At 37.8% G+C, this 19,540-nt stretch overlaps 1 protein-coding gene across 2 annotated transcripts in view; it reads right to left on the bottom strand.

The window, feature by feature from the left end:
• LOC127649768 (protein EFR3 homolog A-like) overlaps positions 1–19,540 on the bottom strand; it is an 87,368-nt gene that overhangs the window by 13,890 nt on the left and 53,938 nt on the right. For both annotated transcript variants that reach the window (XM_052134999.1, XM_052134998.1), the window contains 6 exons: positions 7,770–7,848; positions 7,514–7,649; positions 3,257–3,424; positions 2,864–2,978; positions 1,065–1,116; positions 119–291 (listed from right to left, as the gene is read on the bottom strand). In XM_052134999.1, the coding sequence (XP_051990959.1) occupies positions 119–291; positions 1,065–1,116; positions 2,864–2,978; positions 3,257–3,424; positions 7,514–7,649; positions 7,770–7,848 (723 nt within the window). The remainder of the gene's footprint in view (positions 1–118; positions 292–1,064; positions 1,117–2,863; positions 2,979–3,256; positions 3,425–7,513; positions 7,650–7,769; positions 7,849–19,540) is intronic.

Below are 19,540 nucleotides of genomic sequence, written 5' to 3'. Positions count from 1 at the left end.
TTATAAAGCAACACATACACACACACAAACACACAAATATATACTGTTAATGCATCAATTGAAGTGTTTTCACACATTCACTTGCACACAAGTGTGTTAAGTGTTTAAATATCCCTACCGGATCCCGCGGAGTTTGGCTCTGTTGTCATGGCGATCGATGATGTTGTGCAGGATCTCCAGGACAAGTTGCCGGAGTTCACTATCTTCCATCAGAGAGATGGAGCACAACGGCTCGAGAAATGGTGCGGGTAAACCAGCACACATTGTCTTACACTTAAAACCTGATGTCACCTATACACACACAAAAATAATCCCTTAGATCCAGGAACAAGGTTGATAACTACTGCCTTAGTTATAAAGCTCAACAACACAATACGCATATAGGTAATTATGCCTGATCGGCATCATTTCTTAAGTTAATTGGGCGCTCAGACCGTACATGCAAAACTCTGCTGATTTACCGGGCACATTTTAGTGAATTCCCCCCATAGTGTTATAAGAGCGTGTTACACAGTGGTCGATCTAGGAACTTTCTATGGCCAGTAGGGGGAGACAAAAGAGCAAAAGCGGTTGACATCCAAAATAACCATTTTATATCTCAACCTGCTACCCATTTCCTGCCTGTTGCCGGGCAACACTGCCTGAACAATTGCCCTATCTGAAATCAGCAATGAATCAAATGGAATTTTCAGGGGGCAAAATTGGACATTAAAAAAAGGACAGAAAAAGCCAGAGGCAGCAGTAATATGATGTTATGATCCGTGCGGCCTGTTGTCTAGAAACCTTTTGAAACTCCCTCAAGGAATGTGTGTATGGGCTTTTCTAACAAGCTTAGATTGAAAGTAAGCCTGATATCTTTACCCGTCATGATCTGATGTGACCGATGATAAAAGTGTAAGTGTGCTTTCTTCACCACTCCACACCCACCCACCCACCCACCCACCCACCCACACCCACACACCCACCCACACCCACCCCACCCACCCACCCACACACACACCCACCCACACCTACACCCACACCCACACACACCCACACAGTAAGATCAAAGAAAAGAGATTCACCATAATGAGAGAACTGAGCAGCATTGCTTGAATTCTCTTGGTTCCCTGATGCCTGAAAGAAAGAAGGGTTATAGAGAGAAAACATTTTTTGGTTAACAAAAGTAAAATACTTAAAAAAAATATATGTATTTGCCCTGGACTTACCTCGATTTACTACAGTAAGCCTACAATAATAATTGTATTTTGAGGGAATTATTTTGCCGGATTAGGCGCGACAGCATAACGCAGGCATACATAAATTTTCCTTGCATGCTTTTATGTCATATCCGTAAGCTGAGAAAGAAGATCCGGCTATGTTGTGAGAGCGACAGCTGTTCAATCAGTCTAGTCGTGGTTTCAGGAGCAAGGACAACAGCAGAGTAATATCACTAAGGAATATACCTATCATCCAAACAAATCAAGCTTGAAGTATCACTTCTTTTCAGCAGAGGGCAGTACGTGAAACTCCAACTGAATAGGCTACTCCCATCCGTACAGAGAACAAACCACACAAAGACTTGCTTAACACTTGTGACATCACAAGATGAGGATGCATTCTTGCATTCAAACATAGCTGGACAGAGTGCAAAATTACACGTGTGTGTCATAAATACTCATACTCATCCAGCCTAGAAAAGCGCTATATAAATATAAGGAATTATTATTATTATTATAAAAATGGGCAAAGTTTATGGAAGTGTAATGTTGTTTATTTCACTTTCAAATTAGCTAGCATATATCTGTTAAATAGTCACTTCTGGTTCAAATTACATCCGTCAAACCAAAATTAGCAGCAGAAAAGAGTTAGTAAGATTGGGACATCCAGATTCCAGCTTTTAAATGTTTTTAATTAAAGAGCAAGAAGCTCCAGTTTAAAGGGTTAAAACACACAAAAAAAACCAAAACAAAGCCTACCACAGTATAAATATACAAATGGACTAAAATAGCACCAATGCAAGTAACATTAAACATTTTATAAAGTCTAAGTCCCCACATAGGTTGCATATTAATTATAATGGGCATTAAATCTCTCAAACTCTCTCCTTCCCAATATTAATCTGCCGGTAGACCGCTTTGAACTCACCATGAAAAGTGCTTGCAAATAAACACACTTACAAACACTTAGTGTTACACTTACAGAAATAGTCCTTACGCAAACTGCTAAGCGAACATTTAGCATTATGTCAAGGTAAAATAGAATTTCTAGCAATTAGATGCACTTGTTACCAGTCACAACTATATTTTATAACGAATTCTATCAAGAAAATCCACGTTAGATCTTTTTCCCCTTCTAGTAAGACCTTTGATATAAGTGCAAAGATGTACTGCAAAATTATTACACTTAATAAGAATTTTAGTATTTTTTTCCTGTAGAGAATCTAATCTAAAATAAATGTACTTGAGAAGACACACTACATAAGATATTTAGGCTTGTGTACAATTGTTTTATTTTACGGTAATGGCAGATTTTTTTCACGTTTTTCACTTTACTTGTTTATTGTCAAAAACAAGTGAAAAAAATCTGCCAGTACTTCAGTTATCCAAAGTATTTAGATTACATTACTGACAATTAGTAATTTAAAGGAATACATTACAAGTTACATTTCCAGCATGTATTCTGTAATCTGTAGTGGAATACATTTTAAAAGTAACTCAGTAACCATGGTCCTAATCTTATCTGTTTTCTAATAATGGTGCACTGGCTTATTTCATTCCTTAAAGTATGTACTTTACCATCACAGCACAATATATAAATATTGTACTTGGTAAAAGTATGGAAATTGGGTTTCCGCACTCACACTCATCACACACAGTCCTACCCAATTTTGACAGTGTCCAGGGTGTGGCAGGGTGTGCCGTAAACTGGAACTTTTCCCATTACGAACATCATCACTTCTGCTCTCTGATAATCAGGAAGATTGCCTCCAAAGAAACCTACATAATTCAATAAACCAATGTAATTACATGTGTTCAGTAAATAAGCATTTAAAAATCACTTCATGTCAGATCTCTGTTATTGGGATAGTTCATACAAACATGAAAATAATCATTATTTACTCACCCTCATGTAGTTCTCATGTACATTTCTTGTGTCTCACAGAAGAAAAACAATCATACAGGTTTGGAACAACATGAGGGTGAGTAAATGAAGAATAAGTGAACTACCCCTTTAAAAGATGAAGCAGTCAGGTAAATTATAAATGTTGCCCCACCGATGGTTTGTATGATAGCATTTTGTACGTAACGCTCCTCGCTTTCTTTGGTGCGGGTAGAGGAAAGGCTGTTCGCAGAGTTCCTGCGCGATCCATCACCCAGTTCAAAATCCACACTCATTCGCAGATGCTTCAACAGGGTATTAAACACTTCCAGGACTGTGGGACCTGAGGACGGACACACACACACACACACACACACACACACACACACACTAAATACACAGTGTATATTCACTGCAACACAAAAACATGTGTCTATTAGTCAAGTGTATACAAAAAAGCATCTCATGGTTTACTGAATGTACATCAGTGGTTCTCAACGGGCTTTGCTTCAGGACACAGATTTTTTAAAATGGTTTATGATACAAAATTAACCAAATATTTTAATTAAACTAAAACATTCAAATGCATTAACTGGTTTATTGTCGGCTTCTAAAGGTCTTTTGAATTGAGATGTTTTCCATGTTGTGAGTGAACTCATACAGGTGAAACTCGAAGAATTAGAATATTGTGCAAAAGTTCATTAATTTCAGTAATTCAACTTAAAAAGGTGAAACTAATATATTATATAGACTCATTACAAGCAAAGTAAGATATTTCAAGCCTTTATTTGATATAATTTTTGATGATTATGGCTTACAGCTTATGAAAACCCCAAATTCAGAATCTCAGAAAATTAGAATATTGTGAAAAGGTTCAGTATTGTAGGCTCAAAGTGTCACACTCTAATCAGCTAATTAATCCAAAACACCTGCAAAGGGTTCCTGAGCCTTTAAATGGTCTCTCAGTCTGGTTCAGTTGAATTCACAATCATGGGGAAGACTGCTGACCTGACAGTTGTGCAGAAAACCATCATTGACACCCTCCACAATGAGGGAAAGCCTCAAAAGGTAATTGCAAAAGAAGTTGGATGTTCTCAAAGTGCTGTATCAAAGCACATTAATAGAAAGTTAAGTGGAAGGGAAAAGTGTGGAAGAAAAAGGTGCACAAGCAGCAGGGATGACCGTAGCCTGGAGAGGATTGTCAGGAAAAGGCCATTCAAATGTGTGGGGGAGCTTCACAAGGAGTGGACTAAGGCTTCAAATGTCGTATTCCTCTTGTCAAGCCGCTCCTGAACAACAAACAACGTCAGAAGCATCTTACCTGGGCTAAAGAAAAAAGAAGTGGTCTGTTGCTCAGTGGTCCAAAGTCCTCTTTTCTGATGAGAGCAAATTTTGCATCTCATTTGGAAACCAAGGTCCCAGAGTCTGGAGGAAGAATGGAGAGGCACACAATCCAAGATGCTTGAAGTCCAGTGTGAAGTTTCCACAGTCTGTGTTGGTTTGGGGAGCCATGTCATCGGCTGGTGTTGGTCCACTGTGCTTTAAGTCCAGAGTCAACGCAGTCGTTGGAGATTTTTGGAGCTTTATGGAGATGCTAACTTCATTTTCCAGCAGGACTTGGCACCTGCCCACACTGCCAAAAGTACCAAAACCTGGTTCAATGACCATGGTATTACTGTGCTTGATTGGCCAGCAAACTTGCCTGACCTGAACCCCATAGAGAATCTATGGGGCATTGCCAAGAGAAAGATGAGAGACATGAGACCAAACAATGCAGAAGAGCTGAAGGCCGCTATTGAAGCATCTTGGTCTTCCATAACACCTCAGCAGTGCCACAGGCTGATAGCATCCATGCCATGCCGCATTGAGGCAGTAATTAATGCAAAAGGGGCCCAAACCAAGTACTGAGTACATATGCATGATTATACTTTTCAGAGGGCCGACATTTCTGTATTTAAAATCCTTTTTTTATTGATTTCATGTAATATTCTAATTTTCTGAGATTCTGAATTTGGGGTTTTCATAAGCTGTAAGCCATAATCATAAAAATTATATCAAATAAAGGCTTGAAATATCTTACTTTGCTTGTAATGAGTCTATATAATATATTAGTTTCACCTTTTAAGTTGAATTACTGAAATTAATGAACTTTTGCACGATATTCTAATTTTTCGAGTTTCACCTGTATTTAATGTAGTCTGGGTTTTCTTTTCTTTTACTTTGCATAGTTTTGTTAATTTTTTGGTCATGACCCACCAGCTGACAAACACTGTGCAGCACAATATGATATTAAATACCTTTTTTTTTTTTTTTTACTCAGACTATGTCCACACTAATGCGTTTAAGTTTGATACCTCTATTTAAGTTTCCTAATATCATCGTATGCAATTACGGAGAGCGTTTTCAAAAGTGGAGGAAAGCGCTGCTTCAGTGTTGATGAGGTGTAGATGTAACAAAATCAATGTGTTTTCAAACAAAAAAGAATTAGTGTGGATGTGGCCTTAGGAACTAAAGAGGACTGCTAGGGGGTGCTGCTGTTACCCTATACAGCAAACCCACAAAATCTTCAGCCACTCACCAAATCCACAACCTTAACTAAACAATTCTCAGTCAATACCACATAACGAGACCCTGAACAGTGCACAAGTTCAGCATACATGTGCCAGATTATAGAGACCGGCTGAAGGTTTTGATGGGGCGAGAGTTCATTCGTTAACATACCTAACCACAGATTGAGTGGTGAAGAGACAGGACTGAGAAATGTGTAAGCATTGTTTTTATTAGGAGTAATATGACCTGAGAAAGAAAACATGAGGAAGATATAGAAAGAAAAATTAAAAAAGAAGCATTGGGGAGGGGGGGGGGGAGATAATGAGAAGAGAAAATGAGCCAGTTTGTTATTTTTAGCATGTTTTTGCAGTTGCAGGGATAGACACAAGCATGGGAACAATTAGAATGGCAAAAACATTTTTGAGGTGGAGAAAAAAAAGAACAAGCAGTTTTACATTTGACAATGTAAGACATAAAATGTAACAACGGAAACATAAACTAAATTTAAAACATGTTTTTTCAGAAAAATGTGGAATACAACCAATCAGAACATATTTGATGTTTAATGGAGCACAACAGTGCCTGCCCACTTTTTCAGCAGTCTTGGCTCAGAAGTATTTTTCCCATAAATTGTTTCCAGAGATTTAATAAAATACTTAAAAAAAAAAAAAAGAGTTCTATGCCACGAACCGAACCAACCAGCGTGAGAGGTGAATCACATTATTAAAAACTTCGATTTGAAGCAAAAAATAATTTTAATATAGTGAGCACTTTATAGGAACACCTGTACACCTACTTATACATGTGATTACCTAATCAGCCAATCGTGTGGCAGCAGTGCATAACATCATGCAGATATGTTTCAGGAGCTTCAGTTAATGTTCACATAAACCAGAAAAATGTGATCTCAGTGATTTTGACCGTGGCATGATTGTCAGTGCTAGACAAGCTGGTTTGAGTATTTCTGTAACTGCTGATCTCCTGTGATTTTTTACGCACACAATCTCTAGAATTTACTCAGAATGGTTCCAAAAAAAAACAAACTAAAAACATCCAGTGAGCGGCAGTTCTACAGACAGAAATGCCTTGTTGATGAGAGTGGTCAACGGAGAATGGCCAGACTGGTTTGAGCTGACAGAAATGCTACGGTAACTCGGATAACCACTCTGTAGTGAGCAGAAAAGCACCTCAGAATGCAAAACAGGTCGAACCTTGAGGCAGATGGGCTACAACTGATGGAGTAATAGATGGCTTTGACAGAGGCATAATGCATATCATCGATTAACAAAATCGGAGCTCATGGTAGGTCTGTTATTAATAAGAATCAGTTCACCTATAGGTACAAAAGAAAAAGAGTGGGATTTTTACATCTAGAACCAAACTCACCACGTTTACATGCACTTAAGAAAACTGGTTATTCCAGAGTTTTTGCAGAAAGCGGATTTCTAAAACATCATGTAAACAGGAACGCTGATTTCCATACACTCTATAAGGGATTAAGAGGAAGCTGTTTAACGCACCCAGTATTCTCCCAGAGAACACATAAGTGGCATTCTAACAGGTTTTTGAAGAGTGTGCATGTGTGTGAACAGACAGTCACTGTTGCACTCTATTATACTGTTATGAGTAGGATTTTGGAACAATGAGAGTTCATGGTGGGTGGGTGTATAATCACAGCAAAAATCAAAACCAAGTGATTGACAGAATGTGGTGTTGCTTGTCATGTGTGGTTAGGACAAAAACTCGGAAGAGATCCCTTTTATCATGTGTCGCGTCTGGTAAGGACACCGTGTAATAGCAAGCCGCACAATTTGAGGAAAATGAAATTGATTATTCATGATTGCAGCAAAACATTAATAATATGGTCATAACTCAGTTTTACCGATGGAACCTTTGGCTGCTATGGCAACTGTCTCCAGCAGCACCTGAACGATACCTGCCCTGACACGTGGTGTGTTCTTACTGTGGGTGTCAAGGTGAGACAACACTTGCTGAATCACATGGTGAGAATGCTGGGCCTGAAACACACACACACACACACACACACACACAAAGTGATTTTTCTCTCTATTATCAATAAGAGCTGCATCCGGTCACATCTGACTGACACAAAGAGAGTGACAATCTGTTTGTTTTACCTGTATTGAGTACATGATTATCCTGAAACAGGACACAGCAAAATCATTCGGCTCCCACAGACGGTGGTTGTCTAAATGCCTGCAAGAAAACAAGGCTGTGTTTATACAAGTATATATACACATGTTAACTGTCTTACAAGTAAATTAACAATGCACCAACACAATCAATATGCAACATATTTATTGATAGTGGTTGATCAATATGGGATTTAAAATGGGATGCTGTTACCGATATCTAGACAGCAAAATAGCAGACAGAAGTTACAATAGCAAATTAAATGCACAAAACATACTTTCAACATATTTGTCTAACATCCTTTTTTCTTATATTTACTCAAAATGCTATTAAAAAATATTCTAAATCCTAAATTTTTCATATCCACTGACAAAGCTATTGGTAGGTTTTGGAACAGACAAAAGGGCAACTACCAATACTGTTAATCAGCCAAGTGGGCAGATATTGGCTAATAAACAGCAGTAATCAGCCTACAACTATATATCAGTCTACAACTATTTACTGATAATAAAACAATTCTCGCATAAATAGTCTGTTATGGAATCCGCAGTGGCAGATTTCCACACAAATCCAAAATACCCAACATTCATACAATTAATTTACGTTCCTGCCCCTTTAGTGTTTGTTTATCAAATACTTTAGCTAATTTGATCATGTTTTCTGTAAGCTTAAAATAGCTAAACACTTTATATATACTCTTGGCCATTTTTTACTTGTCTGTCAGCTTGCTTGTGAGAATAATCCAATGTGATATCTTAGATGTCCAGAACAAAATAATCTGTCCAGCAGGAAAAGCTTTCTAAACAAATCATTGGAAATAGAGTTTTCTCAACAATCGATAATAAAATAGAATCAAAAGGGGATGGATCTCATCTTTCTAATGACACCAAGATTGAGCTTCTAGTCCACTCAGAGGCCAAGATATTTGATGAAAAATATAGGGGTGGTGCATGAACTGAAAATAAGACAAAATGTCTATGGATGTGCACATCTGTGAATGCGTTAGAGCGCCACCTACATTTCAGATGATAAGATAGACGATAATAAATTTTTTCTAATAACTGCTGCCATCTAGTGGAATAAAATAAGACTTTTTGGATGGAGATGGAGTGAACAGAACAAGGATTACATGCTTACAAATTTAGGACAAAAAAATAAGAAAACAATTATATGTATGTATACCTGTATATATATATATATATATATATATATATACAGGTGAAACTCAAAAAATTAGAATATCGTGCAAAAGTTCATTAATTTCAGTAATTCAACTTAAAAGGTGAAACTAATATATTATATAGACTCATTACAAGCAAAGTAAGATATTTCCAGCCTTTATTTGATATAATTTTGATGATTATGGCTTACAGCTTATGAACACCCCAAATTCAGAATCTCAGAAAATTAGAATATTACATGAAATCAATAAAAAAAAAAAGGATTTTAAATACAGAAATGTCGGCCCTCTGAAAAGTATAATCATGCATATGTACTCAGTACTTGGTTTGGGCCCCTTTTGCATTAATTACTGCCTCAATGCGGCATGGATGCTATCAGCCTGTGGCACTGCTGAGGTGTTATGGAAGACCAAGATGCTTCAATAGCGGCCTTCGGCTCTTCTGCATTGTTTGGTCTCATGTCTCTCATCTTTCTCTTGGCAATGCCCCACAGATTCTCTATGGGGTTCAGGTCAGGCGAGTTTGCTGGCCAATCAAGCACAGTAATACCATGGTCATTGAACCAGGTTTTGGTACTTTTGGCAGTGTGGGCAGGTGCCAAGTCCTGCTGGAAAATGAAGTCAGCATCTCCATAAAGCTTGTCTGCTGAAGGAAGCATGAAGTGCTTTAAAATGTCCCGGTAGAGCGGCTGCGTTGACTCTGGACTTAATAAAGCACAGTGGACCAACACCAGCCGATGACATGGCTCCCCAAACCAACACAGACTGTGGAAACTTCACACTGGACTTCAAGCATCTTGGATTGTGTGCCTCTCCATTCTTCCTCCAGACTCTGGGACCTTGGTTTCCAAATGAGATGCAAAATTTGCTCTCATCAGAAAAGAGGACTTTGGACCACTGATCAACAGACCAGTTCTTTTTTCTTTAGCCCAGGTAAGGCGTTTGACATTTGAAGCCCATGTCCAGGACCCGTCTGTGTGTGGTGGCTCTTGATGCAGTAACTCCAGCCTCAGTCCACTCCTTGTGAAGCTCCCCCACACATTTGAACGGCCTTTTCCTGACAATCCTCTCCAGGCTACGGTCATCCCTGCTGCTTGTGCACTTTTTCTTCCACACTTTTCCCTTCCACTTAACTTTCTATTAATGTGCTTTGATACAGCACTTTGAGAACATCCAACTTCTTTTGCATTTACCTTTTGAGGCTTTCCCTCCTTGTGGAGGGTGTCAATGATGGTTTTCTGCACAGCTGTCAGGTCAGCAGTCTTCCCCATGATTGTGAATTCAACTGAACCAGACTGAGAGACCATTTAAAGGCTCAGGAACCCTTTGCAGGTGTTTAGCTGATTAAAGTGTGACACTTTGAGCCTACAATACTGAACCTTATTCCAATTTTCTGAGATTCTGAATTTGGGGTTTTCATAAGCTGTAAGCCATAATCATCAAAATTATATCAAATAAAGGCTTGAAATATCTTACTTTGCTTGTAATGAGTCTATATAATATATTAGTTTCACCTTTTAAGTTGAATTACTGAAATTAATGAACTTTTGCACGATATTCTAATTTTTCGAGTTTCACCTGTGTATATATATATATATATATATATATATATATATATATATATATATATAATATATACATATATACACACACATATTAGACGGTTGGGTACGAGGCCACAGTAAGTCATTTTTATACAGTTGGAGTTGCATCAGGTGCAGTGACCCCACTTATCCATGGCAGTGATGTGGAAAACTTGAGCATTCCTGCACCGCAACAAATCCTGTTCTACACACACCTTTATCTCTCTGTGCCGCAGTCTGATCTCCAACTCTCTAAACCTTTATGCCACCATCTTCTCCCTTCCTGCTGTAACCATGGTAACGTCAATCTGATCTCACCCCCCATCCGATCAGAGCTATTTTCAGAATGCCTGAAATCCCCCTCCTCCCAAAAAATCCCTCTCCCTCTTGCAGTCTCTCTCCGTGAACACCAGCTTTGTTTTATCAGAGGTACAGATATCTGCCCTGGAGCTCAACATTCAAATCTCACACACTCCACATCACACACACAACTTTAGTAAATACAGAGCCGTAAGAGCACACTGCCAACAGTTTAATAAGCTCATAACAGGAGAGAGGGGAGAGAAATGGAGTGAGTCAATTCGGGTGCACACTAGACCATTTTTGCAACCATTTTGCTCTCTGATACAAATTTGGGAAATCATAATAGATTAATTTCATTACAAGGCCAAAATCATCAGCATTTGCTTAATGTGACATGCTCACCGACGGCAGGATAATTGCCTTTGCAATTAATCTTAACCTCAGACAAAGTTTTGACAGTGTCTGCGGTGTGACTGCTCATATGATGCCACTCTAAAGAAAAACCAAAAGGGGAACAGCTATTGATAATGTATGTGTACTGTATGTAGGGCTGGGAATTACCACAAACCTCCTGATTGAATATTACAATTATATTTCCTAGCCGATTTGATATGTATTGCGATTCTGTAAGTATTGTGATTTGATGGTTTGATATAAAAACTTGGCACAACCAACACCACCTGCACCATGTGCCAATGCTACAGCTGATGATACAGCAGGTGAGTTTTCAACAATCCTAGATCAATATATTTATATGGATAAACCATGCCTATTCTGAGATCTTTTTTTTTTTTTGCATTACCTTCTAATATGACATCTAACATGGCTAGCTTATATTATTTGTTATTAATATTATTTTCATCTTTCAAAAGGTCTGTCCTCTGCAGGAGAGCAGAACTTACCAGCACATGCATCCACTGATCCTGCTGTTCATTCCATGTCTGTTTCAACCTCAGCGGATGTGGCAGGCAAGTTAATAGCACAGCAGCCTTTGTATTTGCTCAGTTTACTGTAGAATATCCTGAGATTAATATTTATAATTATAATATTAAGTATAACAGTACTGTGATACTGTATAATATCTTAATACACATATATTTTATTTGTAGTTGATTGTTCTGCACTTTTGCACATTGCAATTTTTTTTAACCAACAGCAATTAACTTTAAGTAAATGCATTGTCTGTTGGTTTATTTTGCTACTTTTCAGTACACCATATTAAGTATGCCACTTAGTACGGCAAGACATTGAATATTAAAGTGCTAATTAAGACCTGACCACTCTTGTGGGTTTGCTAGTGTTACAATTAAAAACCCCAGGGGCCCCCAAATCAAATTCTGCTTAGGGCCCCATAAAGGCTCAGGCCGGCCCTGCTGGGGCTTTTCTGAAATGACATACATGGCATTTCACCTGTAGTCCCAATGTCGTTGCATATTACTTGCATATGCATCCTGAGATAGTCTGAGCAGGGTTCTCATAGACAACACTATTCTTACAAACTGCTCCAAGATGACTGACAGCGGAAAACAAAAATGAGAGAACTCACAATTTGCGCGTTCCATGATGGCTCTACGCAAATGAACTTCTGAACAAAAAAGCAAATCAGACACGTGCATCGCCGGCTTGTCTTTCGTCTGTTGAGGTGTGTTTCCTCAAGCACACGTCTTTGTGTCTAGCGGCATTTCTTGACGACAGTGGTGGGAAAATGTGCAAAATTATCCGCCACTGTGCATGACAGTTTGATAAGCCTTTTTACAGCTAAACTATTTATTAAAGCAGTTTCAGACAGAATCTGTAGAATGACCACCACAACACCTCTCAACATTTACATTTTTATACATATGTAAAATACATTTTATTTTTTCCATTAAAAAAATAAATAGAAATTACTGATGTTGTCCCACATGAACTTACAAAATGCAGGGTAAGATTCTTGCTGGAATTGTGTAGAGTACATTACTAAGAACCATGTTGTTCAATATTTATTTAAATGAATAGGTTTCATTTATGTTCCTTTCATTAGGCTATAATGAAAATACTTTATTACAGGGCTACAACTAACGATTATTTTGATAATTAATCTAACAATTATTAAAATGATTATTCGACTATTCGGCGATTATTGCAACGATTAATCATTAGCTCTTAACCAATTATTCAGCTTGTGCCTCAACTTAAAAGGTTGTATCAAACATGCTTACTAACAATCAAGCCGTTTCAGTCTCTCCCCCTCAGATCCTATGCAACGCATAGAAGAGGTGCTGACCGCAAAGAAAATGCCAGTTTCGGAGTTTGTAGCTATTTACATGATCTGCTTCTGTATTATTTGAACTTTAATGAAGCTATAATGCATTAAATATAACAGCATTTAAGATGTAACGTCGGGATGTTTCCTTTAAAGACGCTCGACACACAAGTTTCGCTTCAGCGGATGGCAGCTCCAGCTCCACAACGAAAGTGCTTATGTATTTACTTTTTTGGTATTTTCGTGTAATACCTGAAGCCGTTTGGGAAAGTTTGGAGTGCATCTGGACTGTGATCCGTGTAATTCTTCCTCTCCTCAGTCTTGTGCAAACTGCAGTGTTGCTCTCGTGCGCCATCATTACAGTTTAATGTTACATTAAATTAGATCAAACGACTATTCGACAATGAAAGTTTTTGTTGAAATAAAAAAATTGTTGACATTGTTGATAACGTCGACTACTCATTTCAGCCCTACTTTATTATTACTGAAACTAGTAAACTAATACATACATAATACGCAATAAACTGATTTGCATAGCATTGCTAATATGAGTGTAGTAATGTTCATGCTAAGATGTTATCTTGTATTACCATATAAAGCCTAGATCAGAATTAATGGTTATTAGTTTTATTTATTATAATATGCTTTTCTGTGTATGGTGAAATAATTTTCCTACTTAGAAATATAAATTATATGATATCATGAGAAAAAGACATCACCGATAGCAGTAAAAGGCAAAAAATAAATAAATAAATAAAAGACATGTAATATAATTATGGTTGTCCTGCATCTGAGCATCAGACTAGCACAGGTGCAATAACATGCAGTATTTTCACAAAGTTTAATTGCACAAGTTACATTTAAAAGTATATATATTTATCATAAATATTATATCTATCTATCTATCTATCTATCTATCTATCTATCTATCTATCTATCTATATATATATTCATACAGGTTTGGAATGACATTCGGCTGAGTGAATGATGGCAGAATTTTTAATTTTGAGAGAACTAGCCCTACAAATCTTTCAAGCAATAATCATAAAAGACAAATATAGCAATGTATACACCAGGTTTGAGAGAAAAAGGGAGAGAGTGAGACATGACAGATGGAGAAATGAGAGAGTTAAAGATGTGATGGAGAAACCAAGGTAGTGTGATAGAGAGAAAAAAAAGTTGAAACATGCTCAAGAGCCCCTCATGCTTTGATATTTTCATCTCTCAAAGATGTCACTCAACACTAATTGGCCAATGACTGAAATGAGCCAAAACTGTCTCATTAATGAGGCCAGATCGCTCGCACGCACACACACACACACACACACACACAAAGACATGCACAAGCACACATACCCGCCGTATTTGGCAATTTGTGTCTGAATTGTGGACTAATAAGCAGCAGATGCAGAACAGGTCATTGCAGTCAAACTCAGATCTACTAATTTACAAATGAAGCCAAAGTCAGAGCAGTTAATCTCATCTCCAACTCTGAATCTAAAGTTCCACCTTAGAAGCGAACAGACACAATATACAGACACACTAATGCATCGTCTATTAAAATACTCACCCGAAACAAATAAGACTACCTACTATAATAATTAACATTTCTATTAGTGCTGTCAAAATGAACGTGTTAATTTTTGCAATTAATTTGAAATATTTAACGCATTAAAAAAAAAAATAACGCAATTAACGCGGTTGTATATTTTCAACTTCCTGTGGCGGCTGATGTGTGTGCGACGTGCGTGCCATTCTAGTCCCGAGTTCGGCCGAACCGATTCATCCTGGCAAAAGATGGATAAGAAAATGGAAGGATTTTTAGGCAGAAAGTTTCACTATAAAACACAGTTTCACAAAGATGGATCTTTGAATAAAACAAAAGTAATCTGTGCATTTTGCAAAGCCGAATTTAATTACCACAGAAGTAATTCGTCTTTGACATATCACTTAAAAGCAAAACATCCTTCCGAAACTATCTCGACTGGGCCTTGCCAATGTAAATTACAGGAGTGTGTTATTCGTGGACAAATAACAAGATCTGTAAGTGATAAGATAAAAACTGCAGCCCAGTTAATATAGTAGATGACGATGGACTGAGAGAAATCATTCGAACTGCAAAGGGAGACACCTCATATAATCTGCCCTCGAGAGGAACCATCGTGTCAAAAATACACACTTTGTATGAAGGCGAGAGGTCACGGAGGATGAACATGCTAGAGCAAGCAACGCACATCTCGCTCACAGGGGACAATTGAACTTCTGTTAACAATGACAACTACTTAGGCGTCACAGCACACTTAATTGATAAAGAATGGAAATTGCAATCATTTGCACTAACTGTGAGTAAAACAGAAGAAAGACACTACGCTGAAGCATGTGCTAATCATTTTCTCGATGTCGCAAAATTATGGAAAATAGAGGGAAATGTAATCGTACTTGGCACTGACAGTGCTCGTAACATTGTTGCTGCCGCAAGACCACTTCCATTTGAACACCTGCCATGCACGGTGAACTGTCACGGTTTCCATTCACGGCAGTGGATTTGAAATCGTTCTAGTCAAATTTCGCAAGATTGTCGGGCACTTTAAGCATAGTCCATCAACGCTCAGGAATTAAGTGAACAGCAAGTTGCATGTGGACAGAAGCAAGAATCACTCGTTCAGGACGTTACAACAAGATGGAATTCGACCCTAGAAATGGTCAAGCGAATCCAGCAAAACAAATCTCCACTGACCACTACCCTGGCTCAGCAAAACAGCAATGTTGCCATGTTGACTGCACAGGAGCTTGCCAAACTGGAGGAACTCCTTGAACCTTGCAGGTAAGTTAATATTTAATCTTCTCTCTGTCTGTTGTTCTCTCTCTCTCTATATATGTGTTTTGTGTGTGTGTGTGCGCATGTTTATATGGTTTGAGGACAATTTTTTAGGTTACAAACAGGTAATTAAAAGGGTAGTATGCTATAAATGTGGTTTATGAGGATATTTCTTGTTGTTCCATTTAAATAGCTTAAAAAAACATATTAAATTATGTTTTATTGAAAATGTAAAAATGCTGAAAGTTTTCTGTGAGGGTTAGGTTTAGGGGATATAATATACTGTATGTACAGTATAAAAATCATTATGTCTATAGAAAGTCTTCAGTAAGCAACCAGTTAATGGCAGAAAGTCCTGAAAAACAACCATCTGAAGAGACAACAGAAAAACAGCTGCCAAAGAAGAGAAAGATGTCTGTCTTGGTGGTTTCTTCTGATACAGATATAGATGAAGAGGAAGAATCCATAGAACAATGTCTGAACCGCTACAAAGTAGAGCCCAAAATGGACATGGAGGAGTGTCCACTACAGTGGTGGACGAAGAGAAAAGAAACTCATGCCAGGCTGGCACCCATTGCACACAAGTATCTTGTCAACCCCTGCAACCACAGTGAATTGTGAGAGGTTGTTCTCGCTCTCAGGTCAAATCATTCAAAAGAAGAGAGCTTCATTGTCCCCTGATAATGTAAACAGACTGGTCTGTCTCAGTAACTGGCTGAATATAAAGGAGGACTAAGACGAATTGTTTCTAGTTAATATTCTGAACTTTCAGCAATAATATTGAGTACAATTGTTTGTGTTCTTTCCCTGTTATTGTTTTCATATTTGCAAAGCCTATTGTGGAACTTTTTGCAATTCACTTGTTTTTTTATTGGCCTTGATATTTTTGAAATTCAAATGGCACTTTAACATAAAAGGCCTGTGTTTTGTTATTTCTGTAAGAAACATGCCTTTCAAGCCAACAGTCAATTTTGAGGGCTTGATGGTTTATTGGAAATATGTTGCAGGAATGCCAAGGATCTGCAAAGCTGTCATTGTTGCACGTGGAGGATTTTTTGATGAGAACTCCATGATGTAGTTTAAAAAGTTCTGAACATTGTTTTTTGTTTTTGTTTTTTTTTATTGTATTAAGTGTAATAATTTTTCACATTATTAATGTCCTGACTATACATTGTGATCGGTTGAATGCCACTTTGGTGAATAAAAGTACCAATTTCTTTCCATAAGAGCAAAATCTGTCCATTATTCCAAACTTTTGGTCGGCAGTTAAAATACGGCACAATAGTCTTTGTCTTTTAAAATATATTTCTCAACACAACTTTGGTAAAGCATGAATTGCAGGGTAAATTAAAGGGGGTCACCTACCGTGACATGGCATGTTCTAAGATTCAAAACAATTATTTTGTACGAAGGTATGCACCCACCCCCAATGCTCAGCGTCAAAATTCTGCAGCGCCACGGAACACAATTCGCATTGTTTTCCATTAAATTTGACTCAAATCATTATCAAAGGACAATATTATTTACTCAGCCATTGCTGGATAACATATTGTGCATATGTATCTTTCATATAGCCAACGCTATGTATTTTCAGTTACACGTATGTCACTTTATGGTTTGACAGTATGAATGAAAGACCTATTCAAGGCTTCATGGAGAGAACTTGCATAATAAACGTCGCCATTTCAAATCGTTCAGTTTGCGCAGTTACACCACTTTCATACACTAACCTGCAAACACATTAACGTCTCTTTGTTAATTCTTGAAGTAGTACCAAACCTTCATGAATTTGGACTGACATCTGCTGTACCACATCAGCTCGTCCTGTGTGTAATACCTGAAACTTTCCTATCTGCGATAGACTTCTGTCAAATATTATATCACACTCTTGTGGGCTCCCAAATCTATTAAGGCAGACTGTTAAAGAGAAGGCCAACTGAGTGAATTGGCTTCTACTTTAAATGTCGGCCAATTTTAAATATATTATTGGCAATTTAAATATATTGATTCCTCAAAAATGTATAGATAAAATAACGTGCCAATCAATAATCGATATTTTATGATATCCCTACTATTTACTTTTTATATACAATCCAGAGACGATCCTGTTGGACTGCTGATTAGATCTAAACGGTCTCAAATGACACCGTCAATGTCCAATTATGTTTAATCAGAACCAAACAATATGAATGCAAATGCCAAGTGTTGATATGCCAGGAAAGTCACTACACTGCAGGTAAAACCCCCAAAAACTGCTAATTTTATGGCTCTGCAATGATCTTCCACATCTACTGAGTTGGTGTGTAAACAGAGACACTCATTTGCATCTGTAACCCATTTAATACATAAATCAAGCTCAGAGCAGCTGGATTCAAATCAACAATTCCTTTAACATAAAGCAGAGCCATCTGTGCACTGCTTGTGTTTGTGCTGAGACTGAAATGAATGAATGCCATCATGGCCACAGCGTGAGATGAAGCAGATGCGTAGCAGACAGCAGCAGTGTCTGGACACCTGAGCTTAAAGGGTAACTTCACACTGCGTTTATGTCTGAAAACAGCTGCGTGTCTGTGTGTCTTCAAGCGTTCTGGTACCCTTTGCATATGGGTAGTCAATATTAGGTTTAAGGAAAAGTATATCATTTTAGGTGCTTTAACTGGTCACTAATTATTTTAAAGGTTAGATCCACCAAAATGTTTTATTCTGTCATCATTTACTCACACTCATGTCATTCAAAATGTGTATAACTTTCTTCAGTGGAACACAAAAGGAGAACTATGAACAATGTTGATGCTGCTCTTTTATATCAAATGAAAGTGAATGATGAATGAGGCTGTCAGTCCTTTACATTCTACCTAATATCTCCTTTTGTGTTCCATGTACATTTTTGCATGAACTATCACATGAAATACAATTTAAAACATCTCTTTTCCTTCACTAATTATTTTTAAAATGGTGGTTTGGTGTGACAAATGCATTTTTAAAAAGTATTCTGTGCAGTCTTTTTCAATTTATAGCGTTATCATTGTATTGCATGCTTTTCTGGTCTCTTGCTATCTCTTTCTCTGCTCACAGACAATCCTTAAAGCAATTAAAAGAACTTGATGTCCTTTTCACACCCACATCACTGTTGCCACTGTGAGTATGTGTCAGGGCGTTGTCTGATTAAATACCCCCTGGAGGAGACATGCACATCCATCCATCCATCCATCGTCAACCGCTTATCCTGTGTACAGGGTCGCGGGGGGCTGGAGCCTATACCAGCTAACACTGGGTGAAAGGCGGGGGACACCCTGGACAGGTCGCCAGTGAGACATGCACAATGTTCCCCAAAATATGCCTGAATATTATGAATGTTCCACTTAAAATGAAGTTGATTACCATGATTTCATGGAGTCCCATAGCAGCAAAAAAGGGAAATTATGAAAAATACTCAGTTTTACTAGATAGCTCATATAGATGTGATATGTGCATTTGATGAAAATTGGGACAAGTCAAGGCACACTGATAACAATCATAATCTAGTACTTCTATGTTGTAGTGGTACTGTGTGATGTGTTACCATGACAACTAGCCCAGGAAAAGATAACCTCATGTTAAAGTCAGGGCCTGTAGTTGCTCAGTTA

The sequence above is a fragment of the Xyrauchen texanus genome, chromosome 9 (assembly GCF_025860055.1).
Source record: "Xyrauchen texanus isolate HMW12.3.18 chromosome 9, RBS_HiC_50CHRs, whole genome shotgun sequence".
Taxonomy (NCBI): domain Eukaryota; kingdom Metazoa; phylum Chordata; class Actinopteri; order Cypriniformes; family Catostomidae; genus Xyrauchen; species Xyrauchen texanus.
This window is presented reverse-complemented; position numbering and strand designations above follow the sequence as displayed.